Here is a 27,726-nt window from a genome sequence, read left to right on the forward strand (position 1 = left end):
AATCCATTTATTAAGAAGTAGAGATGTTCCTGTGCAAAGCAGAACTAAAGAAGTTATTAATATTTAAATATGTGTCACATTTACTGTGAGCTACCCCAATGTAGGTGATGTGTCCACTCCCTGAGGTGACCCAGAAATCAGAATTCCTTAAACTTGAGGTATTATGACTGATGAAAATCACTTGATAAAACCAGATCAAAAGCAGAAACACACTTCCCCACACACAATAGCTCTATCTAATCCCTCAGCACTCAGAGCTCTCCCTGCCTTTTTAGCAAAGATTAGCATATTTAAAACTGCTAAACTCTGTATAATCTTCAATCATTGAGAAAAGTAATTCAATTAAGGAGAGTGTTGGTGAAGTTGCCTTCTCCTAGCCAGCTAGTGCTGTATCCCTCTACAAGTTAATAAAAATAGAGATGGAAAGAGAGGTGAAGATTCTTCTGGCTGGGCACAGATGGTGCTGCAGGCTCATGATGCACCTACAGCACATGCAGCAAGTCCCCAGGCTGGGCCTGGGAGGGGCGTGGGGGACATAAGCCCCAGAGACAAGAAGATTTGGGGGACTGAGGAGCGAGGAAAATCAGCATCTTAGCAGGGGAAAGAGCATCTGCAGCTAGTGCTGAACGGCACGAGGCAGAGACACTGCAGTCCATGCAAATGCTGAGGGATACAGCACTGAACTCCCACAACATGGCTGAGGAGAGCAGGGGAAACCACACACTGCATCCTCTAGGCAATCCCACTCTCAAATGGAAATAAAATGCCCAGGGATGCTTCTAGATCTCCCATGGAAGGGCTGGAAAGCCTGCCCAGTAAGGATCTGCAGCTCAGATTTCTTCAGCCATAAAACACACATTTATTGGCGAGGATGTGTACAGCCAGTACAGGTCTGCCACCAGCCAGCTCTGGATGCTGAGGCAGCTAATGGCCATCACAGCCCTTTGTACCATTTCACTTGTCATCCTGAAGTCCCTGGATGTAAATGAAACCAGAGCACTCAGCCTCCCCACTGGAGCCAGAGCATATCTTTAATTATGGCCTTCCAACAGGGCAGAGAACCTTTCATCTGAACAGGAAGCAAATGCTGCAATCCAGCGCAACAGTTGCACAAAGATCTCCTGGGTTGGAAAGCTGCTATCCTAAAAACTTTTATTTCTGCATCTCCCTTAACCTTCCAGACAAAGAACAAGGTGTGAGCACAGCCCACTCCAGCTCCCTTTTTGCAACACCGGATCCCTCCGCAGTTTTCTCCAAATATCACGAGGGCGTTTATTCCTCCAGGAGCCACTTGGAATGAGAGCTCTGCATCCTTCGGGCAGTTAAAAAAATAAAAAAATGACAGGGAATGACATCATGACAAAGACATCTGAAGAGCTTCAATCCAGGAAGGGATGTGTCTCCATCGGAGGCAGACTCACAGAGCACCGTGTCGGAGCATGCCCACGCTGCAGCACCCGCGGGATGCGCGGACACGGAGCTGGCACAGAGTCATCGCCCAGCATCCCAGACAAAGGCAAAGGCAGGGCTGGAGCCCACCCTGCATTCCAGTCAGCTCCCACCCATCCCTAAGCCCCAGCCCAGGCAGCAGTTGCAGGGCTGGGAATATTCAGACAGGAGGATTTCGCTGTGCTGTACCCACTGAAGCCCTTCTCTCCTCCCTAGGTTTGATGCTGTGACTGGGAATTATTTAAAACCTTCCAGTATAAAAACAGATGATTAGCTGAGAGGGGGAAAAAAAAATCTTAGAGGAAGCAGATATCTGACATTATGTCTGCTAGAGGAGACAAGCAATCCACGTGTGAACGAAGAGCTGCTCTGCACCAGGTGCCACAACCTTCAATGGAGGTATTTGAAAAGCTTCATGATATTGAAGCTTAGAAATACAAGTAAACAAGCCAAGGATTTTGCAAATGCATTGCTAATATTTCAGATTTCTGTTATCAAATACCTGGGGAAAAAAACAACCAAACAACCAACAAAAAAAAAAAAAAAAAAAAAAAAAAAAAAAAACCCAGCATTTTCTACACATGACCCTCATCCAAAATCCTCATAAAATGGCTGGCCAAATAGCACCTTACTTAAGCAGATCAGATGACTTACCCAAAAAATAATAAATAATCGAGTTGCACTTGAGGTCCCCAAATCCCTAATATGAGAAGAGCTGTTTCGACCCCAAAAATACAAATTAAAAAGATAATGATTCAAGGAAGAGACTAAAGGAAATTGCCAATGTACAGATAAATAATTTCAACAGCAGCCTTATCACCAAGCTCATCCACATCTGAGTGAGGAAACACCAAGATACAAGTAATTTGGCCAAAAAATAAAACCAACTACTATTTCATCATCTCCTACCACACAGACCAAAGGTGGCTGAGGGAGCAAATACCCCGCCCCAAGACAGAAAATATTTTGCACCTATTCATTATGTCATAGATCACTCAGTATCTACCCAGGATTACACAAAGCATCTCATAAAGGAGCTTTTTTTTTTTTTTTTTTTTTTCAGAAAATTCTTCCAAGGGAAAGATTTGGAATGCAGTATTGGAGATAGAGGCCTTCCGCTAAGGAAGGAGGAGACATTGTTTAGGTTGTTTTTTTTTTTTTCTTTCATTCCACAGACAGGGAAGAAAACCTCATTGACTGAATTAAATATTCAGAGCATCGCTCTGCCAAGACATAGCTCCATTATGGAAAAACGCTGTATTTACATAGTTAACACTGTGGATTGAGACTCGTGCCCCCCAAAAACCAGAGGAGCTGGGTCCGAATGAATCAGCAACTGTTTCTGCAGACGGGCTTTGGTGGGTGGGGGGGTTAAACCAGAGCTGAACCCCCGGAGCCCCACGAGGGTGGGTGGGTGGATGTAAGGGACTCTCATGACAGAGGCTGGGTGTCGTGAGGAGGGGGATCCCATCAGACCCCATGAGGGTGGGTGGGTGTCGGGAAGGGTGAGGAGGAGGATCCCATCAGACCCCATAAGAGTGGGTGGGTGTCGGGGAGAACGAGGAGGGGATCCCATAAGACCCCATACGAGGGGGTGGGTGTCACAGACGCTCACGAGGATGTCGGGGAGGATGAGGAGGGGGTCCCTTGGTGTCCCCACGGGTGTCGGGGCGGGGGTCCCGGCCCGCGGCGGGCGGTGACTCACCGCTCTGCTCGCCCAGGAACACCAGCTTGAATTTCCGCAGCGGGTTCCCGAAGTCCCCGCCCGACGACATGATGGAGGAGCCGCCGCCGCCCCGCGCTCGCTCCGCTCCCCGCGGCGGCACCCGCGACCACGACCGCTTCTCTCCGCCTGCTCCTTCTCCTCGTCCTCCTCCTCCCCGGCGAAGGCTGCTGAGCCCCGGTGAGGCGCCGGTGCGGGTGCGGGTGCCGGTGTCGGTGCCGCCGCTTCGCCCCCCCGCGCTCCCGGAGCCGGCGCTCCGCCTGCCCCGCGCACGCGCTGTGCGCGCTTCCCTCTGCTACGGGCCGGGAATGGTGCGGCTTGGGAGGGACGGGGCAGTCATCCCGTTCCACCCCTGCCGTGGGCAGGAACGCTTTCCAGCAGCACAGGCTGCTCCCATCCCCTGTGTCCCGCCTGGCCTTGGACACTGCCAGGGATCCAGGGGCAGCCGCAGCTTCCCGGGGCACCCTGTGCCAGAGCCTGCCCACCCTCCAGTCCTCAGCACCAGGGTAAGGGCTGCAAGGTGTACCCGGCTCTCACTCTCGGCAAGAGCGTGAGGGGGGAGCCAGCAAAGGCCTTAAAAGCAAAGGCTTCATGAATCTAACTTGGCACAGATGCTCCTTTCAGAGGAGCGTCTCTGAGAAGCAGATCCCTCACAGCAGGGTGATGTTTCCCAGGAATGTCAGTGATCCCCACTGACATCCTTCAACAGTGGCTCAGGGCCCTCCACCTTTTCCTTTCACTATTTTTTGCCCATTTTCCCCCACTCTACCCTCAAAGGTCAGTGTTTTAGGAGGTTTCCAGGTGCGTCCTGGCCCCTCCTTTTTAAACCTTGACTGGGAGATTGTTCCAGAGTATTGCTGCTCTGATTGTCAGGGAAATGGCATCTGCTACATGTTTAGTTTTGAAAGCCTTTCTAATTTTGATTGTTTCATTTATACTCCTTCAATGTGATTAACTGTTTCACCAAGGGCTGGGTTTTTTTCACCCAGGCATTGAAGTATAAGAGAACTAAAAAAGGAAAATGTGTTTTTAATCAGGTGATTAAATTTAAACAATTTAATAAATTTAAAATAAATTTAAATTTATTAAATTTTAATAGATATGAGCAGAATCTCCATCCAGCTCTGCACCTGGCATCTGGGAGTGCTTCCACACAGGTTGTATGGCTGCTCTTCTGCAGGAGGAAAGGGAATCCACCCTGGCCTGACGTGATCTCAAATATTAAATGCAGATATTGTCCTTGCTTTTGTGTCAGGGTTCATTCCAGGATCCTTCCCATGGTTCCCAGGGAAAACAACAACTGAAGGCAGAGGAGGAGACGTGCAAAACAGAGGTTTTCTTCTAAGGTCTGTTTGAACTTGATTGTTTTCACTGTTTCTGTTTGAACTTGATTGTTTTCATCACTGGATGAATCTGAAAAGAAGTGGACGCAAGGCATGGGAAGCCTTAAAAAGGAGAAAGAGCTTCCTGGAGTTTTTAGTGTGATGCAGAAAAAGGAATTCATCGAGTCCCCTCAGCTTCTCCATGTAAATGTCACAAAAAGGTTTGGAAGTTGTGCTCCTGCAGCAGGGATATGAAATGATGCAAAAGGTAAAGAAAGGCACATTCCAGTTGGAAATAAGGACTGTGTCCTAACGTGCTCAGCCACCAGAACAAGCTGCCAAGAGCAGCACTATCTTTGTATCAGGGGAAATCGAGAGGAGCCTTTGTGAGAAAGATGCTTTCACAGAGAGAGGAGTGATCTGCTTCCATAAAGCCATAAGTCACTGGAAACCTATTGACTATGACGTGCAGGAGAGTGAATTCCATTATTTAACAATCCCTTTTGGCCTTAAAATGTATCCATCTATGATAGATGTCAGAGATGTTCCTCAGTGGAGAGGTGGACTTGTTTCTCATGCAGACACAGAGGACACCAACAATCCCTGCAATCTGCTACTGCCCTACCCCAAACGCAGCCTGGGGCAACGCTCCCTCCTCAGCCACATTTTGGGGGTGGAGGAAAGGTGAGTCCCCAGGAGGGGCAGAGAGAATTAAGGGGTGCAGTCCCACTCGATGGGCACACAGAATTGGAGGGCAGGGAATTAGGAGTCATCCTCAACCCGCTCTTAATCGTGGTGCTCATTCCAGCTTCCCCTACAAAGCAGGACCAGTGAGTCCCCTCCAGTCACAGCAGCCCCTCCTCAATTTCCTCCAGGGCTTCAAGGATCATGGGAGGAGAAGCGCAGGTTTCGTGGAGTGTTAGTGCAGCCTTAAACCAGCTCAGATTCCCACATGATCCTTACACAAGCCTCATTCCCAAGCTGGCCCTGCCTGGAGCTCACCAGGTGGGATCAAAGGGCAGGAAAACATCCACGTGGGCAGTTCTGTCATGTCCTGGGATCGCAAGGAAAACACAGCTTGGAGTTTGGAACACGTGTCCCCTTGCACTGTGGAGCAAAGAGCAAAGGTGCTGTGGATCCCCTCTGCTCTCTCCATGTGCTGGGTAGGTAGACACACAAAACTTGTCCTTTCACAGTCTTTCTGTCCCCTCCATGCAGCAGCACAGTAGGGGTGGACAGCGAGGGTGTCCAGTGTGTGTCCGGAGCTCCAGGCACTGAGAAATGCAGGACAGGGCTGGGTCACAGAGCAGGACATGAACTTGCCACGTGGATGAGCTGCAGGGAGAAAGTCCATTGGGATCTCTGACAGCTCCAGCAAGAGAAATTGGAGCAGCCATCAGTCAGCAGATTGGGAAATCCTGACTCAAAATCCAGCTCCCAGGCAGGGAACAGCTCCAAGAACAGGGATCAGGGATGTGGGCTCCAGAGTGAGCACCTCCTATGGAAGAAGGGGGAAACTGGAGCCAGACTGGAGAGAAGGGAGCCAGGAGGAGGGAAGGGAGCCTGTGGGAAATTAAGATTTGTGTGGAAGAGGCAGTGGGACACAGGGTGGGTTTTCCTGAGCCAGCTCCAGACTGTCAGGCCCAGCGGGCAGAGGACCACAGACCCATCTCTTCCCAGGCAGGCCCCCTGCCCACCTGCTCTCCCACTGGGAATTCAGAGTGGAGGTCCCCGCCAGCCCAGCCTTCCTATGCTTAGGATTTCGTGATTGTAAATATGTGTATTTTTTAAGCGATCCTGAAGGCCTAAGTAAATGGCCGCCAGCACGGCCCACTCAAGGTGGCCGCTGCAGCGCGCTAGGGCGGGGCCAGCGCCGCCCTGCGACGTGGCCATGCCGCGCCCTGATGGACGTGGCTGGGGGCCAATCAGTGCGCGAGGACGGGCGAGGGGCGGGGCGCGCGGTGATAGGCGCAGGGCAGGCTGCGCTGTGCGGCCGCTGCCGCGTGGCGGCTCTGCCCGCCCTGTGTGGGCAGGCGGGAGCGAGGTGTCCGCCATTACTGCCCGCATCCCCGCGTCCTCCCCGCTGCCTCCTTCAGGACGCCGGGGCCCCGCAAGTTCCGCGGGTTGTCCAGAAGTCGTTGCCTACGGGAGTTCTCGGTGGGCGGAGCGGGGAGCTGTCCGAAAATTAGAATTCCCGGGAGGCATCGGTGGGCGGAACGCGAGGAGGGAGCCGCGAGACGGGGGGAGCTGAGTGGGGGCGTACCGGGGCACTGAGGGGGAGCGCTTTGAGCAACGGACCGCGGTCCCGGATGATGGCGGCGGTGCCGAAGGTAGCGGGATGGCCACGGGGAAGGGGAGTGGGGACTGGGAAGGACGCGGGGACAGAGGAAAGGGAAGGAACAGGAACGGAGAGTAGCCTTGGTCCTTGGGACAGCTGAGGCAGCCCCAGCCTTGCTGCTGGAGGTCCTGATCCGACACTGGTTTGGTTTCGGAAGTGTGGGGGTGATCCTGAGGGGTCCAGACCTACAGATCGTGCCCTGGGTCTGTCTTGGTGCTCCTGGACCAGGGTCTGAGGCACCCACGCACCCCTGCTGCCCATCCTCACACACCCAACTCGATTACAACCCTCGACTCCGTAATCCCTGTCGGATCCCTGTCCCTCTACACTGGGACATTTGGGACATCGGTGTTTATCCCCCTGGTTTGGCGACAGCAAAGCTCTGCCGGATGGATGAGTGTTTCCCTCCATCCGTTTGGAGGCGGGACAAGCACGAGGGTTGTTCATGAACTATGCAACCATGTCCCTGGGAGCGGTGTCCAAACACTCCTGGAGCTGTCAGGCTGGAGCTGTGCCTGTTCCCTGGGGAGCCTGGGCAGTGCCCAGCACCCCTGAGAGAAGAACCTTTCCCTGATACCCATCCTAAACCTCCCCTGGCACAGCTCCAGCCCTTCCCGCGTGTCCTATCCTAGGGGTGTAGTAACCTGGTGAAAATTCCCAGCAGATCTTCCACCCTGCCATGTTTTAACCCTTGCAGGTGCTGTGCTTGGAGAAGGGAGTGTTGCTCAGGCAGGTGTTGGCTCTCAGCAGGTGAGAAAACATATGTGACCAAAAAATTGCCTTTTTTTTTCTTTTTTACTTTTTTTTTTTTTGCCAAATCTTCTAATAGTGGAGGTAAGGCTTTGAGCTGGGAGCTGAAGGCTGTAGGATGGGGATAAGGCCACACATTTGCAAAAGGACATTGGCCACGTGTTTTTCATAAGTGAGAGAAATCAGAGTTATTAATTATTACATTGTTTCCTACAGACTTTTTAATCATTATTTTGTTTCCTACAGAGCAGCAACAGCCAGAGAAAACCGTCTGTGTGCTGCAGGTAAGGTCTGTTGTCAACCTAGCTTTGAGGCAAAAAATTCACTTCCCTCCAATAAATATTAAACATTGGAGCATGTTTGTTTTGTTTTGGGGTGTTTTTTTTAGCCAGCTTTTGGCTGGTTAAATAACCAGAGCAGGTGCTCTGCCGCTTCCATATAGTTTTTTTCCAATATTTTCTTATTTTTGCCCTCTTCTTGGCTAAGCAGGTGGCACCAGCTGTGGTGTAATGTGACCATAATTTGGGGCTCTCAGAGCACCTGTAGATGTTTGTTTGCAGCTGGAAACACATTTGCTCTGCTTTCATTTTCAGGTGATGCAGTCCTGGGTTGCCACAGATCCTACAGGTCCCGACCTACCCACGGAATTGGGAAGTTTAAATACCTGCTCCCAAAGGAGGTAGGCAGAAGGAGTTCCCTCTGTGCTTGCTTTCCCAAGGTAATCCTGAAACATGTGGATGCCCCATCTCAGAAAGCCAGGCTCGATGGGGTTTGGAGAAACCTGGAATAGTGGAAGGTGTGCCTGCCCATGGAAGGGGGTTGGAATAGCATGAGGTTTAAGGTTCCTTCCAATCCTAACTATTCCATGACTCCATGAAGTACTCACTCACCACACTGCAGAAATACTTCCTTTTGTCTAGTATGTTCCTGTGAGAGTGAGTAGCTTTGGAATCTCGTGACGCTGAATTTAACACCCGAACCATTCCAGAATTTTGTGAGCAGCTCTTACTTGCATGTGACCTTTTCACACTCCCTGAGATGTGGAAGGAGGAAAGAAGCAGTCAGCTGCCTTTTAGGCAGGAACTGAAATAAACTGCAGGTTTATTTCTACTGGTTTTGCTCCTTTTTTCCTTCCTCTGGAAGAAATTAATCACAGCCTGAGTGTGTTTTCTGTGTGAGGCCATCCAAGAGTTGAACCTTTATCCCCAGCAGTGTTCAAAACAGATACCCTCTATTTTATTTGGTTATATTTTCTTTTGGAAAACAGGTTCCAAAGAGGAGAAAGGAAAAAGTGCAGATGAAAGAGATCAGTGCTGGCACTGAGTACCAGTATGGAGACATCAACATCCAGATGACGTCCTATGATCTGTGCCTGGTGGAGCATTTTGCTCAGTATGTCCACAGACTCTGCAACCGTCTCTCCATCCGGGTCAATGAGAGGTATGAGGAAATCTGTCCCTCTGGATTATGATCCCCTGCACATCAGGCCGCACTCCAGTCTCCCTGAGGGATTCCCATCTGGATGGAAATCCAAACCTCTCACCTGCCCTGTGTTCTCCTTTTGTGTATCTGTACAATTCTGGATGCTTTATTTAGAAGCATTGAATTTTTCAGGTGCTAACTTGAGCAGATTCCAAGGGAAAAAATGGCTGTAACATCTCCTTCCTCTGAGGAAAAGGCTTTAAGCCTGTGGGTGCAGAGCCTGAGAATCGCTGACATTTGCTTCTGGTTTTCCTTCATGGTTTGTGATACAGGCTCTGCATGCCACCCTGCTTATCCAAAGTGGAGTGAGCTTGGGAAAGCCCTGAAAGTGCTGGGTGAACTTCCTGCTACTACAATTGAGGAGGATAGGATGCTTCAGGAACACCCTAGTTCTCCAAAACAGGTGTATTCCAACAGCCACTCCACTGACTGTAATGCGTGAGGAATGTCAGGCAGCACCTTGGTGCCTGAAGTGCTCCCAGGGAGCTGCAAGCACTGGGAAAAGCACTGAGCTGCCAGCAGGGAATAAAACCTGTGGGGACTGTTTAAAATGTGTGCTTTTCACCTGTACCTCTGAGGCTGGACATGGCTCAGTGTGTAGAGAAAGAAAGGATTTGCCCTTCAGACTGGGAATTGAGGGGAAAAGGTGGGCAGTAGGATGGAGCTTGGATGTGGGAATGGGGATGAGGAAGCCGAGGTCTCTGAGTATTGAGTAGTCTGATCCACTCCCAGTCACATTCCCATTAAATCTGAGGTGCCAACAATGTATTTTGAGTGGTGCATTGCAGCAGCAGATTTTAGCTCTGTCCCAAAAAACAAGTCAGAACTGTTGCTTTTCTTGAACTGTGAAGAAGTTAAAAGTTCTCCGGATGGTGTTTGTAGCCAATCCAGGTTTTTGCTGGCAGTGGTGCTGCAGAGCTTCCTCCTTATCTCCTTCCAGCAAAACACCCAGCCTCTGCCAGGACCTGATTTGCAAGATACATCCTTTGCATAATTAATTCCCATGAAAAGTTAATCTCCTTCCCCATTCTCTGCTGTGGAGAGAGATTAATCTATCTCTGTAAAGTGGTGCAGATATCCTGCCTGTCCTAAGCACTGCCCTCTGACTCCTGCAGCTATGCCATGCCCACCAAAACCAACGAGGTGCTGTTCCTGGAAGAGAAGGGATCCAAAATGCAGCTGGATGCAGTCCTTACCACCCACCAGAGGGTTGTCCAGGTAGGAGCTGGAATCCTATCACATGCTCCCCAAACCCCTCAAACATTTAACAGAATAAAGGCAATATTTGGCGTAAATGGAAGCAAAAAGTCTGGTTACGTTTTCTGCTGAGTGTTGCTCCTAAACTAGAAGTCCAGGAGAAGATTATTATGTTTTCTGCTGAATAATTGATGTGAGGGGTAGAAAAGTCATGTTTGGGGCTGGGTCATTGGAGATACTCACAGGGATGGATGGGATATTGGGAAGGAATTGTTCCCTGTGAGTGTGAGGAGGCCCTGGCACAGGGTGCTGAGAGAAGCTGTGGCTGCCCCTGGATCCCTGGGGGTGTTCAAGGCCAAGCTGGAACAACCTGGGAGAGTGGAAGGGGTCCCTGCCCAAGGCAGGGGTGGCACTGGATGATCTTTAGGGACCCTTCCAACCCAGAGTATCCTGGGATCGTTCTCCTGCAGCTCTGTCATTTCTGCTTTCAGATCCGCGGTTTGAGCTCTACATTTGCTCCCATACTGCTGGAAATCATTCAGAGTAGCCAGCCTGAGGGGGTGCATCTGTTGATGAAACAGGTATGGTTACACTTCACAATGCTCTCCCTTTAGGAAGCAGAGAAAGGGTTTGTGTGATCCTGATTTGTGGTGGTATTCTCTTCCTCCACAGCACACAGAAGCTGATTTCAAGAGCCGACTGAAGTCTCGACCAGAGCTGGAAGAGCTACTGGCAGAAATGTCATGAGGTGAGGAACAATATGCTGTGCATGGGCTGTTCCAGCCTCCAGAGGGTGCTTCCATGAGCTCTGTACTGATAATTTGGTGAATTGGAAGGAAGTCCCACTATTGGCAACTAGCTTGTCTCAATAAAAATAAGTAACATGTTTATTTCTGACTGCTTTGTACTGGGAACAAAGGTGCCACAATGGAATGTGGGTTTGCTTTCCTTCAGTTTTTTTTTGGTTTTTTTTTTTTTTTTTAACTCATGTCTATTTTGCTTTGATAGGTGGGAATTTGTGCAGAAACCACTGTGCATGAATACTGCTGTGCAGCAACAATCCCAGGAATTGTTATAACCAAATTTGATGGATGGCAGGGGAAACTGTTCCAGAAACTGTTTTGTTTGGAGGCTTTTTCTCTCCCTCCCTAAGGACCAGCTTGTGAAAAAGAGAGAAAGTAACTCATTAATTTACACTCTTCCCCAAACTGGGACTGTCCAAGGGTTGCTTGTGCTATCATGCACCCACATCCCTGGGAAATAGCCTGGAACCTTCCTTCTGACAAAAGCCATGCAAAAAGCAATTCTATTTTCTTTCTCCTCGCTTATTTGCCAGCAAGTGGTGGTCAGATCAGAATCCCTTTTTCTCCCATTTCTATTTTTTCTGTGGCTTCCCAGGAGATAAATCCCCTGTCCAGAAATCCCATCCTGTGGGACATGAGCTTATCACTGCTGGGAAAAGCCTTAGGATGGCAAGAGGACATGGAGTAAAAATCCATGTCAGGGCTGTTCTGGAGCCAAGACCCAGCCTGAGTACTATGAATGCTCCTGGATTGGGACATTTTGGGCTGGAAATCCACAACTACAGAATCATTTTGGTTGGAAAATACCTCTGGAATGAGTCCAAGCTGTGCCCAGTTCCCACCTTGTCACCAGCCTAGAGGACTGAGTGCCATGTCCAGTCATTCTGGGACACCTCCAGGGACGGGGACTCCAAGCCTCCCTGGGCAGTCCCTTCCAATGTTTAAAACTCCTTGCCATGAAGAAATTTCTCCTGATATCCAACCTGAACCGATTGTGCTACAGCTTGATGCTGTACCCTCCAAACCAGCCACCCTCTCCAACTTACACAGACCGAGCCGAGGGGTGACAAACTCCAAATTTAATTTCCCAACAATTCCACCTGGGTTTCCAAGCAGTTGGAAGAAAATAAAGCCAGAAAGGTGTCAGTCCTGGGGCTGGGCTGGGCTGGGCCCTCGCTGCCGCGGCTGCCGCCGGGCCATGCAGGCGCCGAAGGCGCGGAGCTGTTGCTGGCAGTGCCGCCAGTCCTGCCGCTCCGCCATGCACTCCTGCAGCTGCCGGTGCTGCTCCAGGCAGCCGGTCCGCGCGATCCTGGCGTCCAGCGGATCCTCGCCCTCCTCCGCCTCGCCCCGCTCCGCCGCCGCGCGGCTCCAGGCGTGCCCGGGCTTCGCCATGGGGCGCTGGGGACGGCCGAGGTGGCGGGGTCCGGTGGCGGAGCCCTTCCGGGGACACCCGGAGCCCTCTGCACCCCCTGCACCTCACCCCAGCCATGGGTGCCCAGCGCCCTCCTCAACCTCCCGAGGCTCCCCATTCCTCGAAGATGTCCAGCACCCTCCTCAATCCCCGCGGATCCCCTCCCGAGGCTCCCCATTCCTCGGAGATGTCCAGCACCCTCCTCAATCCCCGCGGATCCCCTCCCAAGGCTCCCCGTTCCCCGGGGATGTCCAGCACGCTCCCCCTTCCCGGGGGATCCCGTCCCGAGGCTCCCCGTTTCCCAGGGCTGTCCAGCACGCTCCCCCTTCCCGGGGGATCCCGTCCCGAGGCTCCCCGTTTCCCAGGGCTGTCCAGCACCCTACCCAGTCCCCACCCATGGGGGCAGCCCCGTACCAGCGCAGCGCGGTCCCTTTAAGGCGGGAGCTCGGCTCGGCACTTCCGGGACGTGGCACGGCCGCGGCGGCGGTCGTTGATTGGTGGGTTTGTCCCCTTTCCGCTCGCGCGAGGGCCGACGGGAAATGAAGAGGCGGAAGTGTGTGCGTTACCTCGGCAAAGATGGCGGCGGCGCTGCGGATCCAGAGCGACTGGAGCCGGGTGCTGAGGTGGGAACGGTCCCTTTCTTTGTCTCTGTCCTTGTCCCTCTCCCTGCCCCGCTCATGGCCGCTTCTTGTCTCTGCAGCAGGGACGAAGGCGAGGCGTGGCTGAGCTGCCGCAGCCCCGGTGAGTGGCCTGAAGAGGCCTCGAGGGAGCCGTGGGGGTGAGAGGGGATCGGGGAGGATCGAGAGGGTCCTGGGGGTGAAGGGTGTTCAAAGAGCAGGAACGGATGGCGGTGGCCGGGGCAGCCTTTGGGACAGGGGCTGGTGGCGGGGTGCCCCGTGTGTTAGCAGGGAATGGGGCTCCTGGGGTGCCCTGCGGTTCGAACGGGGATGCGGGTGTTGGGCTGGCAGGGATTGGGGTGGTTTGGGGATCCCTTTGGTGTTAAAGGGTGCGGGGTCATTTAGGGATCCCGAGGGCGTTAGGAGGGGATGGGGGTGTTTGAGTTCCGTGTGGGGAAGGATGGGAGGGAACGTTTGGGGCGCCTGCGGGTGCTGGGGCTGACGGCTGCTGTCCCCCAGGGAAGCCCACCCTGTATGGCAGCGTCACCCGGCGCGGGCTCAGCTCCGACGGCGTCCCAGACATCGTGGCCTCCGAGGGATTCGTGGTCGGGGAAGTCACTAAGGTGCCAGGGCTGAGGGGAGAAGGGTTGGTGACCATTTCCCGTGCATAAAGGGGGCTGCTCTGACAGCCTAAGCTGTCACCTGTGCCCTGCATAGTCCTGTCCTGCTGTGCAGAGCCCTGGAGCTGGTCCCTACCATCCCACCTGCACCCTGAGGAGATGAGCCCCACAGTGACCCTCCCATCAATTTTCAGGCTCTGGGATCCCACAGCTGGGTCCAAGCCACAGTTCTACCTCAGCAACCTCTGTTTCAGGACTAACAGCACTTCTAATTCCTTTTTTCCTTGTTTCCCCCCCTAGAAAAGCATCCTCATTTCTTGTCCTCATGAAAATGTGTGCACCAAGTTCCTGGCTCCATACACAAGTTTTTATAGGATTCATCAGAAAAGTGTGAGTAGCCTTGTGAGGTGGGAATCTCTGGGTGTGACTGGCAACTCTCATATCCCTGTCTGTGGTGCCCTAACAGCGAGGTGTGGCCTGGATTGTGGATCTGTGTGTGAGGGCTTGCAATGGAGATGGAACTTCTGGTTTAGGGATGGTGTTCCCACTGAAAAACCCTGGACCACATGCCACTGACTCCTTTCCCCTTCAGCAGGGTGGAAACAGGGATGGGAGGCACAAAAGACAAAGCTTGGGGTTGAGATAAGAACAATTTACTGAGAACGGCAATGGAATAAAAAAAGCAACAGTAGCAACAGCGTTAATTAACAAAATGCATAGGACAGTGAACAGATCCACTCACCATGAGGAGCCCAAAACGCATGCCACCAAATATCCCAAATGTCCCATGCGTCTGTAAAAATTAACCCTGTCCTGCCCAGAACCAGGACATTCCCCACCCCTCATTCTATCCCATCTCCTCATGCCCAAATCCCACACCACCCAACTATGACTGTACACACAAAAGCACAGGAATCATTTCCTTAATCAAAGGCTGTCCCTCCTAAATGTCTCAGGATATGTATCTATATCCATTATACTGCTTTTCCTTGTCACCAGTGGACTTCCAATCCCTCTCACTGGTATCCAGGGGCTTTTTTAACTGACTTTAAGATTCTTCTGCTGCCATATTTTCGCTTGTACTTCTGAGCCTTATGAAATCAATCCAGTCCATTCTTTAAGACCTTGGTCTCTAGCACTTTTCTTTGGGAGCTCTTCTAAAACCGTGATCTTTTCCAAGGCCTGGCTTGGTAGCATTGTGAGCTTTTCTGTGCAGGACACTCAGAGACAGCTGCAGGTAGGACAGCGTAGTCACGGCAGATGGGACAGGTGCTGGAGTGCTCCTGGAGCCATGTCCTGATGCACTCTCTGTGGAATTCATGCCCACACTCCAGCTCACACGAGTTTCTGCCTAGCTCCTCATGGCATATTGTGCAGGGATCATCACCGGAGGCTGCACCTTCCTTGGGCTGTGTTTCCACATAGGAGAAGCTGTCCTGTGGAGGGGAAGAGGGTTTCAGTCCATAATCCCAGATGAAGGCCTTTAATTTTAGCACCTTTAGGTTCCTGTTCCACGTGATCGATGACAGTGCCTTGGCGTAGAGCAGTGGTGCGCTCTTTCTGAACGCCTGCCAGATGTCCCAGGTGCAGCAGGCTCTGTCCAGATCGTTGAGGCACTGACTGTTCTGTGTATTCCCAAAGAGTATGTCTGCCATGGACAGTTCTGTCAGGTACTGAACACCTTCCAGCCTGGTGTTCCACCTCTTCCGCTGCACCAGCAGCTCGTCCGCGGTGTACGCTTCCCTCACGCTTCCCACCAGTCGCACCCAGAGGCTGTGAGTTCCTGTCCTTCTCCCAAGACCCCTGGCAATGGCCACGTCCCGGGGCAGGGATCCCAGCTGCTTGGCTTCAGAGCTGTCCAGCAGTACATCCACATGGGCCCCTGCAAACCAGCACTCGTACAGCCACAGCAGTAAGGACTGATCTGGAAGGCGGGTGAAACGTTCTCGGGCTAATTGCAGCTTACGTTGGGATTCGCTGATCATCTCTGGCTCTGCCTCTTCCTCCTCTTCTGAGGACTCTTCATCATCTTCATCCTCTTCATCATCGTCATCCTCTTCATCCCTCATTAAGGAAACTAATGTGGTGTTGGATGTGTTCTGTTCAGGAGTGACTGCTCCTGGCATGGGTTGTTCCTCTGGTGCAGCTGCAGTTTGAGTGGCCACGGTGCCTGTTGTGTTTTCCTCCTCCTCCTCCTCTTCCTCCTGAGGGGACTGGCTGGTATCCAGCAGTGTCCGATAAAGAGTAGCCAGGGCCCAGCACAGTGCAGTAAGTTGTTCCTCCCTGGAACCACCACAGTGTTTCTCTTTCAGGTAATCTGCCACTTTAACGGGATCCTGTATTTGTTGAGGGGTGAACTTCCAAACCACTGGAGCCGAATACTCCTTCAAAACCTGGCCAATTTTCTCCCACCTTCCATGCCACTCATCACTATCCGCTCTCTGAAAGACCTTCCCAATAATCTCTTTTGTAACTCTAAAGACGAAGTAGACCATAAAGGTGATGTAGACCAGAGGGAGGAGATACAGCAGACTGAATGACAATGTGCTTTCTTCAGTATTCAGAAGCAGCTCAAAAGCTGCTTTAAAAGGCTTAAAGGAGTTAAAGGAGGAGAAAAGGTTGTGAAAGTATTCAACCCCCGTTCCCCCCATGGACTGGGAAGGAATATTAGCAATCTCCTGGAGGTAGTGTATCATGCCACAAGTTGTCACCACAAAATCCATGCACATAAGAATCTTGAACCATCTCTCTAAACTCTTAAAGTGCTTTATCAGGACCACGCAGGGAAATATAAACCTGCACAGGTACCACTTCACAAAGAGCTGACTAAGCCACATCGTGACCAGCGACTGTACCTAACACTCCAGACGCTCAGCTCAAACTTGCTTCCAACCCGCTGCAGGCAGAGCTGTCCTTATCTCGACCCCTGGGCGCCGGACTGGTGATTTGGGATTGGTATTCCCGAATTTAGCGTTCCTACGGGCGCTCGGTGGGAGGCTGGATAGGGGAACTGGAACACCGAAGGCAGCAACTCACTGGGAACAGCAATGGCACTGGGACCGACCACGGGGACCTGGCCAGGAAGAAAGGAAGCAGGAAAAAAAATGAACTTTTTCCCGCCGCCGCAGGGAGAGGTGGGAACATCCTTCTCCTGGCCCTGCCCCTCCTGCCGCTGGAAAACTTAACCCTGTCCTGGCTAGAGCCCATCTGCATTTCTTGTTCCTCCTGTCCTTGGCTTTTGCTGCTGTAGAGGGTTTTTTCCCCCACCCACAGCCTGAAAATTCAGTTCAAAAAACGCAATGCAAATGCAGCTCACAGAATCACAGAATTCCTAATGTCGGAAAAGACGTCTGAGATCACCGGGCCCAAGCTGTGCCTGATGCCCACCTTGTCCCCAGCCCAGAACACTGAGTGCCACAATCAGCTCTTCCTTGGATACCTTCAGGGATGAGGACTAGAAACCTCCCTTTCACTGTTTAAAACCCTTTTCCATGGAGAAATTCCTCCTGATGTCCAACCTGGCCCAGCCTGAGGCCGTTCTCTCTCCTGTTCCTGGGAGCTGAGCCCCTTTCCCACCTCCCTCAGCCTCTCCTGGGTGCTCCAGCTCCTTCCCCAGTTCTGTTCCCTGCCCTGGACATGCTCCAGCCCCTCAATGTCCTCCTTCTGAGGGGCCCTAGTTTATATAAAGAACTAATTTTGGTTCCGTGTTTCAGCAAATTTAGGCTGTGAATTTGGCTTCATAAATAATTCAAAGTGTGTATTGTAGGCTTGTGAGTCAGGCCAGTTACCCTGAGCTCTTTTCTTATTTCTCATCTGTTTACAGGACCTGTTAGAAAAGTCCAGATTTCTTTTCTGCCTGGGATAAACCTGGAATGCAACTGCTTCTTCTTGTGCAGGTTTCTGCCTCAGCATTCCTTTTTTTTTTCTGGCCTTGCAGAGTCACAGGCAGTGAATATGCTTAGCAGGTCTTCCCCTGTACAGAACTAGGCTCTTGAGCAGAAGTATTTATATACGGAATTATATAAAGCTAATTCTTGGTGCTTTTACCTTCCTGCAGATTACCTGCCTTGATATATCCAGTGGTGGAGGACTCGGAGTGTCTACCAGCACAGACGGGACCATGAAAATATGGCAGGCTGCAAATGGAGAAATAAGAGTAAGAACATCTGGCTTGGATATTTTTGTGTTGTCTGTGACATTCCTGAAGTCCTGAAGGCCATGGCTTTGGTCAGGCTGTCCACACCCTGTGAAGAATCTGGCTTTTTAATGAAAAGCTAATTGAAATTGGACATCTTGGAGGCTTTAAGTCAAATCTGCTGGAAAAGGTGGCCTCTCCCAAGGGGGATGTTGCTCAGAGAGGTACTCAGGAGTAAAAGGTCACTGACAACCCCTAACCTGCATGGTAAATGCACTGAATTTCTTATGAAAGAGAGAAGAGGGGAGGAAAAAAGATTTTTGTGCTGGCTTAGGTACATCCTGGCTTGTGGCTTTCCCAGTAAAGAGGGAAGCTTCTTCTTGTGGAGCTTGACCTGTCAGCTTCTTGTTTGGCAGAGGATAAAGACATTTAACCTGTGTTTGTATCTTCTGCTATGTAATTAGCTGCTCAAATGGTAGAAGGAGGCCCAAAGTCAGCACTTTGCCCAAAATTCAGACCACTCCATTCCAGCAATGCAGACCCAGAGGATTTGAGTTTAATCCTTTGCCCACCTGAGAATGCCAAGATTTCCAGTGTCATAACTCAACAACTGCTCGGCACAAGGATGATGACAATGGAACTAGCACGTAGTTCTTTGTTTTTCCAGAGACTTTTGGAAGGCCATGTGTATGATGTGAATTGTTGCAGGTTTTTCCCATCTGGCCTCGTGGTTCTGAGTGGGGGAATGGATGCCCAGCTAAAGATCTGGTCAGCAGAAGATGCCAGCTGTGTAGTAACATTTAAAGGTCACAAAGGAGGTACAGAGCCCTTAAAATGCTTTATTTGCTGTGTGTGTACTTGCCTTGCACTCCAGGGTTGATGTCCAGTTGCCAGCCTGCTGCACTCTGTGTTTCATGTCTAGAATGTGGCATCAGATGGCCCAGATTCTCTCTTCCCTGAGCTGCCAATGGCTGTGTCCAGGCTCTGGTTTTCCCTGTCCCATGAGGTGCTGGGCTTGATTGAGAGGTTAATAAACTCCATGGCTGGCTGCCCTAAACTTGATTCACTCAAAAACCCATCTTGTGCTGAACCTGCCATTGTTTTTACATGATTTGTGGGTTGAAACTTGTTCTTCAAGGCCCCTTCCTACCCAAGACATTCTATAATCTCTGGGCATTGAAAATGCTTTTACAGCCATGTACCCAACCCAAACCAGGGGGTGTGGCAGAACCTTGGTCAGAGTGATGCTGCCAGTCACTCTCCAGGTGACTTTAGTCACTGCTTATTCCTTCAGCTCAAACTGCTGCAGTCTGTTTGCTTGGCTTATCCTGTCCTTTGAGCTTCTGTAGGAAAAGTGGCATTTAAATCTTCTGACCACCTGGCTGTTCCCTGCTAAGAAAACCACTGTCATTTTTCAGATCCAAAATTTACAGCCCACAGTAAAATAAAGTAGTTAAGGGATTTTAGTGCCAGCAGACACTGCTCTTTGGATGTTGCTGTAGCTGGACAACAGGGATGATACTTTTGGGATTATCCGGGGGGGGGACATGGGAACGTTTAAAAGTGCCAAATTAGAAGTTCATTTTGCATGGAACCAGCTCGGGCTGAGGTGAGGTGTTGCTGATCATTTGATTGATAATATCTTCCCTTTGTGGTTCCACACTGTGGAGTTTTCTGGGAGCTGTTGCCTTCCACAGGCACCTTTTTCTAGAAGCACAACTTGTCTGTGTGCGACTGCTGTCACTGGGGACAGTAGTCTGGAGCCAGTAGTCGCGTTCAGCTCGGGAAATCGGGTGCTTTTCGTGTCAGTATGAACACAGTCTGTGGTTTCATGCAGGTGTTTTGGACACTGCCATTGTGGATCGGGGAAGGAATGTCCTGTCCTGCTCCAGGGATGGCACTGCCCGTCTCTGGGACTGTGGGAAGTCTGCGTGCCTGGGCATCATCGCTGACTGTGGCTCTCCTGTCAATGGCATTGCCGTGGGCACTGCTGACAACTCCCTGAACCTGGGCACACCCGAGAAACCTCCCAGTAAGGGCCTTTCCCTTAAAATCCCCCCCCATCTCCCTGTCCCAAATTGCTTAGGTTTGTCCCCAGTAATCCCAAGTGATGGGAAGCTGCTCCATGCCCTTGTAGCACCATGGGAAGGGAACAGAGTGCTCCAATCCTGGGTGGAATTCAGCCCTATCAACCTTCATCATTACTGAGTGATGAAGACTGAGCTCTGCATGGTTGCTGGCCTTCCTGGTGTCTTGGGATCTGGAGGAATCTTGCCACAATTCAGCTGGGGCGATCCAAGCTGTTGGGTTCTGATCCCACCAAGGTTTGTTGTGCAGCTGGAATTAGCTGTTGTCCTTTTTCCAGGTGAACGTGAGGTGGGGACAGAAGGGAAAATCCTGCTGCTGGCTCGAGAGGACAAGAAGCTTCAAGGAGTGGGACTGCAGAGCAGGCAGCCAGTAAGGATCTGGGGCTGTCAGAGCACTGGGATGGGGAATTGAGCTATGTTAAACCTAAACTGGAGGAGAGGCCAAAGCCTGATGCAATAAAAGGATGCTCTCTCTCCTTCCTCCTGGACAGAATTTTATGTGAAGAGTAAGAATTGCTCAGGATTTAACCTGAGAACAGAGAAGACAATATTTAAAATTAAACAGTGGCAGCTGCACTGTCTTCTGAATAAATGACTGCTTCCCTCTTGTGGGTGTCCCATGTGCCTGACACTTGGTTTGTTCCCAAATCCTCAGGTGTTCCTCTTTATTGGATCTGATGCCTTCAACTGCTGCACATTCCTGTCAAGCACCTACATTCTGGCAGGGACTCAAGATGGGAACATCTACCAGCTGGATGTGAGAAACACAAAGTGAGTGAGTGCCTGGGACAAACAGCCAGTGTCTTGGTTGGAAAAGAGAGTCAGGCAGAGGGTGCTGCCAGGCGGTGCCACTTCCAAGGGATGCATCCCATTGCATCCTGAGCCTCTTGCATTATTTTGGTGTGCTGTGTGTATTGTTATATAAAATTATAAAATTATAAAAGTATAATCTGTGTGCGCATACGTGTAGATAAATGGGGCAGAAAAGTTCTTATCAATATTCCCCCCTCCCATACTGCCCATTTCTTTCCCTCATGTGGATCCTGACATTTACGCTGATCCTCATTCCAGCACAGGACTGGAACTGAGCTGTGGAGTTTTATTGCTGTTTCCTGCTAACTCAGTCCATAGGAAAAAATCATGGAATAGTTTGGGTTGGAAGGGGCCTTAAAGCTCATCCAGTGCCACCCCTTCCCATGGGTAGGGACACCTTCGACTAGCCCAAGCTGCTCCAAGCCCCATCCAGCCTGGGCTTGGACACTCCCAGGGATCCAGGGGCAGCCACAGCTGCTCTGAACAACAATCCTCATCCCTTGTTTCTCTTCCTTTTCCTAGTGCTCCAATCCAGGTGATCCACAGATCAGGAGCACCGGTGCTTTCCCTGCTCCCGTACCGAGATGGATTTATTGCCAGCCAAGGTAATTCCAGGGCTGTTTTTTGCCCCTAGAAATCCTATAATCGAGTCAAGGAGCTTTGTGCTCTTTGGGCATTGTCCTTTTGCCCCTTTGCTTTGGGATTTCCAGCCTCCATATCCCTCGTGACCCTCCATAACGGGGCCTCCAAGGCACATCTCACACACCGGAGCCTTTTCCCGCTGGAGTTTCTGTCAGTAATGAAGAGCGTGGCTGGTTTCACTGATTGGCTGCTGTGCCTTCCTTGCAGGGGATGGCACCTGCTTCATTGTTCAGCAGGACCTGGATTATGTCCTGGATCTCACCGAGGCCGACTGCGACCCTGTGTACAAGGTGAGGAACGTGAGGTATCCCTGAGGAGAAGGTTGGCAGGGAAAGCTGATGCCAGGCAGGAGGCAGCTGCCTTTATCTCAGGCTTTTCACCTCAGCAGGTTCCCTCACACAGTTGACTTCTGAGTTTATTTTTTCTACCTGAATAATCCTGATATTTTGCATAAACCAATCCTCTGCAGAATTCCCTGTCTTTATCTTGGTTGTGCAGGAGCTGGCTGGAGTGGTGGAGTTGGAGCAGGTCTGGTAGAGCTATGTTCCTATAAAAAATGTGGATAAAGAGTGCTGGGAGAATCCTGAGGGTAAAAGCAATGGTGCTGCCTGACCCATCTTGTTCCCTTTTTTTTTTTTCCCCTTCTTCAGGTGGCTTCTTGGGAGAAGGAAATCTACACATGCTGCCGGGATGGGATAGTGAGGAGATACCAACTTTCTGACCTTTAAGTGTTTGAAGGAGCCAAATAAAGGAGAAGCGTCTGGGAAAGGCTCTTCCAAGCTGATTTTCCTGGGATGTGTGTGTTCAAGTTTGAGGCTGTTGTGATGACCAGGATCCATACACAGTGTTTTTGTAACAGGTCACATTTTGCTACTACACAAAAAGCTGGGATCAATTTTTAATTTAAAGAGGATCTTGTGTTGCAATGATGTTGTGGTTGCATTTCCAGTGCTGAAAATGTGCTGTTTGTAGTGGGGGGGAAATAAATAAATAAAGGGAGCGAGGGGGTGCAGTGAAAGTGATTGTCACAGTATGGAGTGAAATAAACCGCTGCTTTGATAGCACCTGTGTTAATGCATGAAGCCTTGGGGGTTTTTAAGAAGAAGAGGTGCGGGGTGAGGGGTGCGCGGGCCCGGCGGAGTTCGAAAGCGAGCGGGAGAACTACGCTTCCCGTGGTGCCTCGCGCGGCGCGGGGCGCGTCGCCATAGCCACGGGACGCCATGGGGCTGGACTACTACGCCGTGCTGGAGCTGGACCGCGGCGCCACCGCCGACGACATCCGGAAGGCGTGAGGGACCCCCGGCATCAGAGAGACACCCTGGGCGGGGGGCAGCGGGGTGGCGGCGGGACCGGGGCGGCCCCGTGCGTGGCTGGCCTTGGTTTCCCCCTGCCCCGCGGTGGGGCCTGCGAGCAGGAGAAGGGTCTGGGGGCAGCCCGGGCTGGGTGTGGGAATGGGGCCGGTGCGTCTGGAGAGACGGGACACAGGGAATGGCTTCCACTGCCAGAGGGCAGGGATGCGTGGCAGATTGGGAAGGAAATCATGGCTGTGGGGGTGGTGAGCCCTGGCACAGCTTCCCCAGAGAAGTGGCCGCCCCCATCCCTGGAAGTTGCTCCAAGCCCCGTTCAGCCTGGGATAGTGGAAGGTGTCCCTGCCTATGGCAGGGGGTGGGAAGGAGATGGACTTTGAAGTCCCCCTGAGCCCATCCTGTGCTCCTTAGCTATCGGAAGCTGGCCCTGAAGTACCACCCACTGAAATGCAAGGAGCCCTGGGGCCCGAAGAGGTTCCAGCTGCTGGCAGAGGCCTACGATGTGCTCAGCGACCGTAAGTGGGACTGTTCCCTTCCTTTGACTGCAGGGGCAGGAAGGGGCTGGGAATTCCTGCTCCCTGGCAGGAGCAGCTCCGTGACCCACAGCCCAGCTGAGAACTGGCACACCCATGTCTGTCTCCCCTGGAGAAGAGGGAACCCTCTTCTCCAGCCTCCACCCAGACAAATCCTGGATCTCAGGCTGGGGCTCTCCCTCATTTCCCAACATTTCCTTGTTCCCTAAGCTATGAAGAAAGGCATCTACGACAAATTTGGGGAAGAGGGGCTCAAAGGTGGCATCCCCTTGGAGTATGCGGGTGGCAACCGTTGGAGCGTCGGATACGTGTTCCACAACAACCCTGAAAAAGTCTTCAGGGAGTTCTTTGGAGGGGACAACCCCTTTGCAGGTAGGTTGGGAGACGTTGGGACTGGCTGAGGTCTTTCTGTGGCTGCCATGATTTCATGGCAGCTGCCAGCTCAGAACATCAAGCTTTCCGGGAATGCTTTCCTCCCCAACTTCTCTCAGAGCCCTCTGGTGCTTGGAGGAGAGATCCTGACTTCCCCTAGTCCTGGGTCAGGGAGAGACCTGGAGGTGCTGTTCAGGCTGTCAGCTTTCCCCATCTGCTCCTGTGACCCTTCCTGGGATTCCCATCATAAAGAGGGATTAGGGAGATGATGCTGCCATAAAGAAAGAACACACTTGGGGTGGTTCCAGCTGGGAGGTAACAAGCCTGGAGGAGCCCCCCAGCTCTGACCCCAGTGAGGACTGTCCCTCTGCTCCCTCCCACAGAGTTCTTTGCCGAGGATGGCTCAAAGGTGCTGCTACCCTTTGGAGGGCCCCGAGGCCGGGGGGCCGTGCGGCAGGACCCCCCCATCGTGCAGGATCTCTACGTGTCCCTCGAGGACCTGTACCAGGGCTGCACCAAGAAGATTAAGCTCTCCCGCAGGGTAGGGGCTGTGGGGCTGAAGGGGGTGGTTTTGGGGGCGAGCTCTGCCCTCACTGTGGGACCTTGGGGATTTGGGGATGGCCCTGCCCCAGGAGCTTGTCACAGGGAAGGATCAGAACCAAACCCAGGAGGAGCTGAACCAGTGTTCTTCCCCCCAGCTTGGCAAAGGGAATTCAGCATGGGAGCTGGTAGGAAGCAAGGGCTGATCTCGGAGATGAGTGAGAAGGAGCTCGTATTCTGGGCTCCCAAAATTCCATTTTCACACTGCACTGTGTCTCCTTTTTGTGCCTTTGGTGACCTCTGTTCCCCCTCCTTGTTGTCCCAGTCTCCTGGACCCAGCCCTGAGTCTCTCCTGCTCTAGGACATGAGGAAACAGCCTCAAGCTGTGCCAGGGGAGGTTTAGGTTGGATATTAGGGAAAATTTCTGCGCTGAAAGGGTGGTCAGGCAGTGGAATAGGCTGCCTAGGGTAGTAGTGGTGTCCCCATTCCTGGAGGTATTTAAAGCTATGGGTTAGTGGTGGCCTGGCAATGCTGGGAGAACAACTGGACTCCATGATCTTGGATGTCTTTTCTGACCTAAATGATCCCACAATTCTGTGATCTGATCCTGTTTGTACCCACAGCCACTTTGGTGTGGAGTACAAGCCAGGCTTACCCTTTCCTCTGGCGAGCAGAGTGCTGCTGACCCTCCCGCTCTGTGCCCCTCCCTGTGCACGCCCAGGTGCTGAATGAGGACGGGCAGACCAGCACCATCAGGTGTAAGATCCTAACCATCCATGTGCAGCCGGGATGGCAGCGCGGCACCAGGATCACCTTTGAGAAGGAAGGAGACCAGGTGAGCACAGAACCACAGAATTATCAGGTTTGGAAGGGAGCCCTGGAGATCATCTCATCCAACACCCCTGCACAGGCAGGAACTCATCCAGGTGGGTTTGGGATGTCTCCAGAGAGGAGACTCCATGTTCCCCTTGGGCAGCTGTTCAGTCCTGTGCCCACTCCATGGAAAAATTCTTCCATGAAGAAGTTCTGGTTTTCCACTGCTGAGGGCATTTGGCAGTGTGACCAACAGAGAGATTCAGCATTACTGTGCTCAGGAGCACTCTGAGGAGCCATCCCTGCCTGGATTTTCCTCAGAATAGATTACAGAAAAAATAATTGAAAGGGCTGGTTTTCTTCCTGGCACAAACACAGTTCGGGATTGGCCCTTGGCTGGGCAGGCATCTTGGATAAAAGACTCCTTTTTCTCTTAAGGAAAGAAAATACCTTTCTCTTCTCTGTAGCCAAAACAGCAACAAAAGAGCAAGAATTTGTGTCAGTTTTCCCAGTATAATATAATTTTCAGGTTTCCAAGGACAGGTTTGATGTGGCCTGGGGCAACCTGGTCTCGTGGAAGGTGTCCCTACCCATGGCAGGGGGTGGAACTGGGTGAATTTTAATGTCCCTTCCAACCCAAACCGTCCTGGCATTCCATGATTCTGTGATCTTTTCCCCCCTCAATTAGGGCCCAAACATAATTCCAGCTGACATCACCTTTGTTGTACAAGAGAAGCTGCACCCAAGGTTCAAAAGGATTGACAATGACCTCCATTATGTTGCCGGCATCTCCCTGGCAAAGGTAAAAGGCTGAGTAAGGGGCCAGAGGCTCACCTTTGGACTCTGGGGCTGCAGCAGCAGCTCATGGTGCCCTTCCATGCCTGGCAGGCACTGACTGGATGCACCCTGGACATCAGGATGCTGGATGGGAGGCTGCTGAACATCCCCATCAATGACATTGTGGAGTAAGTGCCAGGGCAAAACGGGGGTGAGCGGGTACTTGGGAGGAACTTGGGGTACTCCAAAGCCTTTTCCAGCAGATGTGGGGCTGGAGGAGGAGGAGGATGATGTCCACAGTGGGTGACTCTTTGGGTCTGGGGCCACATTCCTGGGAGCAGAGGCAAGGAGAGGGCTGGGTGTGGGTGGATGAGAGTGGATGCTGGAGCCTGGAAGAGGAGGACAGGCCCTGAGTGAAGCTGGAGGAGCAAATAACCTGAGAAACCCACGTGGGGCTCTGCAGGTGGGGCTGGGGATCATGGCATCCCACAGCTCCTCTCAGCCCCTTCCTTTGCCCAGCAGACCCAGGTCCTACAAAATGGTGCCTGGGGAAGGAATGCCGCTGTCCCAGGACCCACAGCGCAAGGGGAACCTCTACATTTACTTTGACATCTTCTTCCCCAGGAGGCTCAGCCCTGAGGTGAAAACACTCCTGCAAAGCATCCTTTAGGCCTAGGGACAGTGACCTTCTCCCTCTCCCCCTGCCTTATTCCCCCCAATAAACTTTGGAGCCAGAACTCAGACTAGACAGAAGTTCTTCCAAATGGAGGGAACCCTAAGACACAGGATCACCCTAAAACAAGAGCCCTGAGGCCTGGCCCAGGTCCAGCTGGCTTTGTGGTCTCTGCTCTCCAGCTCCCACCCTGCAGCAGCAGTTCTGCAGCCCTGAGGAGGGTGGAGGGAGGCATCCGTGGCCAAGACCCTGCCAACCAGCTTCAGTGCTTTATTTTCCTTATCCCAGAATCTGTTCCTACTAAATCTGAGCCCTGACAGCGCAGGGAGAGGCTTGTATTTTCCGCTTGTATATACCGCTTGTATTTTCCAATGGCACTCCAGGGCTGGGAGAGTGCCCTAAGAAGGGGAGGAAATCCTGACCCTGCTGCAATCAGACCCCATTGTGGTGGTTTACTGTGCCCATAAGGAATAATGGGATGCTGTGCTGGGAAAAGCAGTACTGAAGGGAACACGTGCGGCTGTGGGGTTTCGGGCCGTTCTCGGCTGTGGGATCGCCCCGCGGGGCTGCAGCACCGGGTGTGTCCACAGGAGGGCAGCACTGCCTGCGGAGAGCCCCGCTCGCTGTACCCGCTGCGGTCCTGGCTCCGGGACCGGCTGTGACCCCCGTTCGGTCCCGGTGCTGCCCCAAACCCACTCCCGGTTCCTTACAAAGTTCATCTCAGCTTTGTGATAACTAGGACCTGATGCACAGGGCACCAGTCCTCAGAGAGCTCCACTTCCCGGAAAACCTGCTCCAGCCCCAGGCTGTACCAAGGCTTGGAGCGAGATCCAGCTACAAATGGAATTCTGGGAACAGCGTCCAAAATGTTGTAGGATGCTATTTTGAAATGTCTCCAAAGGGCGGCAGCCCCTGCACCGTGAGCAGCACAATTCCGTGATCCCGGGGGATCGCCCCGCGGAGCCTCGAGGGTCCCAGCCCTGCTGCGCCTCCGGTTCTCCACAAGGCGGCAGCACCGAGCCGGCGCCGCCGCGATCCCGCAGCCCGGCAAACAGGAGTGACAGGATTCGGAGCATCCCGGCTGCCACAGCTCCACTCTGACCGCTCACTGGGGGTTTGATCAGCCAGAGCTGACACCAGTTCAAACAAAACAGTGCCCTTCTGTCCAACATTTTCATCCCTACCTATTCCAGCCATTAAAAGGATGTTCGGTCTTCTTACTGTATGCTTTGCCGAATTTTATTGGAACCATTTTCATCCCTAACTCCATTTGTCAGTGACTTAATCCTTTATTTTTGTACTTTGGATGAAATAAGGGACAC

General features: G+C 52.1%; 5 protein-coding genes across 10 annotated transcripts in view; 3 read left to right on the top strand and 2 right to left on the bottom strand.

The window, feature by feature from the left end:
- The window catches only part of RAB6A (RAB6A, member RAS oncogene family), a 42,904-nt gene extending 39,482 nt beyond the window's left edge, over positions 1 to 3,422 (bottom strand). For both annotated transcript variants that reach the window (XM_021550171.4, XM_021550173.4), the window contains exon 1: positions 3,155 to 3,422. In XM_021550171.4, coding sequence (XP_021405846.1) covers positions 3,155 to 3,224 — 70 coding nt within the window. In that variant the 5' untranslated portion in view covers positions 3,225 to 3,422. The remainder of the gene's footprint in view (positions 1 to 3,154) is intronic.
- A 3,103-nt stretch (positions 3,423 to 6,525) lies between these two features.
- MRPL48 (mitochondrial ribosomal protein L48) lies at positions 6,526 to 11,151 on the top strand. Its single transcript, XM_021550093.4, has 8 exons — positions 6,526 to 6,824; positions 7,530 to 7,582; positions 7,829 to 7,866; positions 8,176 to 8,261; positions 8,850 to 9,022; positions 10,180 to 10,282; positions 10,753 to 10,842; positions 10,934 to 11,151. The coding sequence occupies exons 1-8, from the start codon at positions 6,804 to 6,806 to the stop codon at positions 11,006 to 11,008; spliced, it is 639 nt and encodes a 212-aa protein (XP_021405768.3). The 5' UTR covers positions 6,526 to 6,803; the 3' UTR covers positions 11,009 to 11,151.
- Positions 11,152 to 12,128: 977 nt separating this feature from the next.
- Positions 12,129 to 13,000, bottom strand: COA4 (cytochrome c oxidase assembly factor 4 homolog). 2 transcript variants are annotated; one of them, XM_021550129.4, is made up of 2 exons: positions 12,890 to 13,000; positions 12,129 to 12,462 (listed from the first exon to the last, which is right to left on the bottom strand). In XM_021550129.4, exon 2 carries the CDS (start codon positions 12,454 to 12,456, stop codon positions 12,208 to 12,210), a length of 249 nt encoding a protein of 82 aa, XP_021405804.1. In that variant the 5' UTR covers positions 12,457 to 12,462; positions 12,890 to 13,000; the 3' UTR covers positions 12,129 to 12,207. The 2 variants fall into 2 exon arrangements, with proteins under 2 accessions (XP_021405804.1, XP_085447169.1); XM_085591043.1 differs by having other exon boundaries at positions 12,129 to 12,501; positions 12,890 to 12,927.
- Positions 13,001 to 13,034: 34 nt separating this feature from the next.
- Positions 13,035 to 22,453, top strand: PAAF1 (proteasomal ATPase associated factor 1). Of its 2 annotated transcripts, none has more exons than XM_021550084.3 (12): positions 13,035 to 13,098; positions 13,176 to 13,216; positions 13,612 to 13,715; positions 14,013 to 14,102; positions 17,770 to 17,868; positions 18,515 to 18,665; positions 19,685 to 19,879; positions 20,213 to 20,304; positions 20,590 to 20,705; positions 21,270 to 21,352; positions 21,597 to 21,679; positions 22,040 to 22,453. In XM_021550084.3, the coding sequence occupies exons 1-12, from the start codon at positions 13,052 to 13,054 to the stop codon at positions 22,115 to 22,117; spliced, it is 1,179 nt and encodes a 392-aa protein (XP_021405759.1). In that variant the 5' UTR covers positions 13,035 to 13,051; the 3' UTR covers positions 22,118 to 22,453. The 2 variants fall into 2 exon arrangements, with proteins under 2 accessions (XP_021405759.1, XP_085446892.1); XM_085590766.1 differs by lacking the exon at positions 13,612 to 13,715 and adding an exon at positions 16,615 to 16,846.
- Positions 22,454 to 22,547: 94 nt separating this feature from the next.
- Positions 22,548 to 26,468, top strand: DNAJB13 (DnaJ heat shock protein family (Hsp40) member B13). Of its 3 annotated transcripts, none has more exons than XM_021550098.4 (8): positions 22,548 to 22,677; positions 23,108 to 23,211; positions 23,440 to 23,601; positions 23,985 to 24,142; positions 24,863 to 24,976; positions 25,643 to 25,756; positions 25,843 to 25,919; positions 26,254 to 26,468. In XM_021550098.4, exons 1-8 carry the CDS (start codon positions 22,610 to 22,612, stop codon positions 26,399 to 26,401), a joined length of 945 nt encoding a protein of 314 aa, XP_021405773.3. In that variant the 5' UTR covers positions 22,548 to 22,609; the 3' UTR covers positions 26,402 to 26,468. The 3 variants fall into 3 exon arrangements, with proteins under 3 accessions (XP_021405773.3, XP_085446986.1, XP_085446987.1); XM_085590860.1 differs by having other exon boundaries at positions 24,030 to 24,142; XM_085590861.1 differs by having other exon boundaries at positions 22,630 to 22,751.
- The last annotated feature ends 1,258 nt before the right edge of the window (positions 26,469 to 27,726 follow it).

Source organism: Lonchura striata, chromosome 1, assembly GCF_050655825.1.
Source record: "Lonchura striata isolate lonStrDom1 chromosome 1, ASM5065582v1, whole genome shotgun sequence".
Taxonomy (NCBI): domain Eukaryota; kingdom Metazoa; phylum Chordata; class Aves; order Passeriformes; family Estrildidae; genus Lonchura; species Lonchura striata.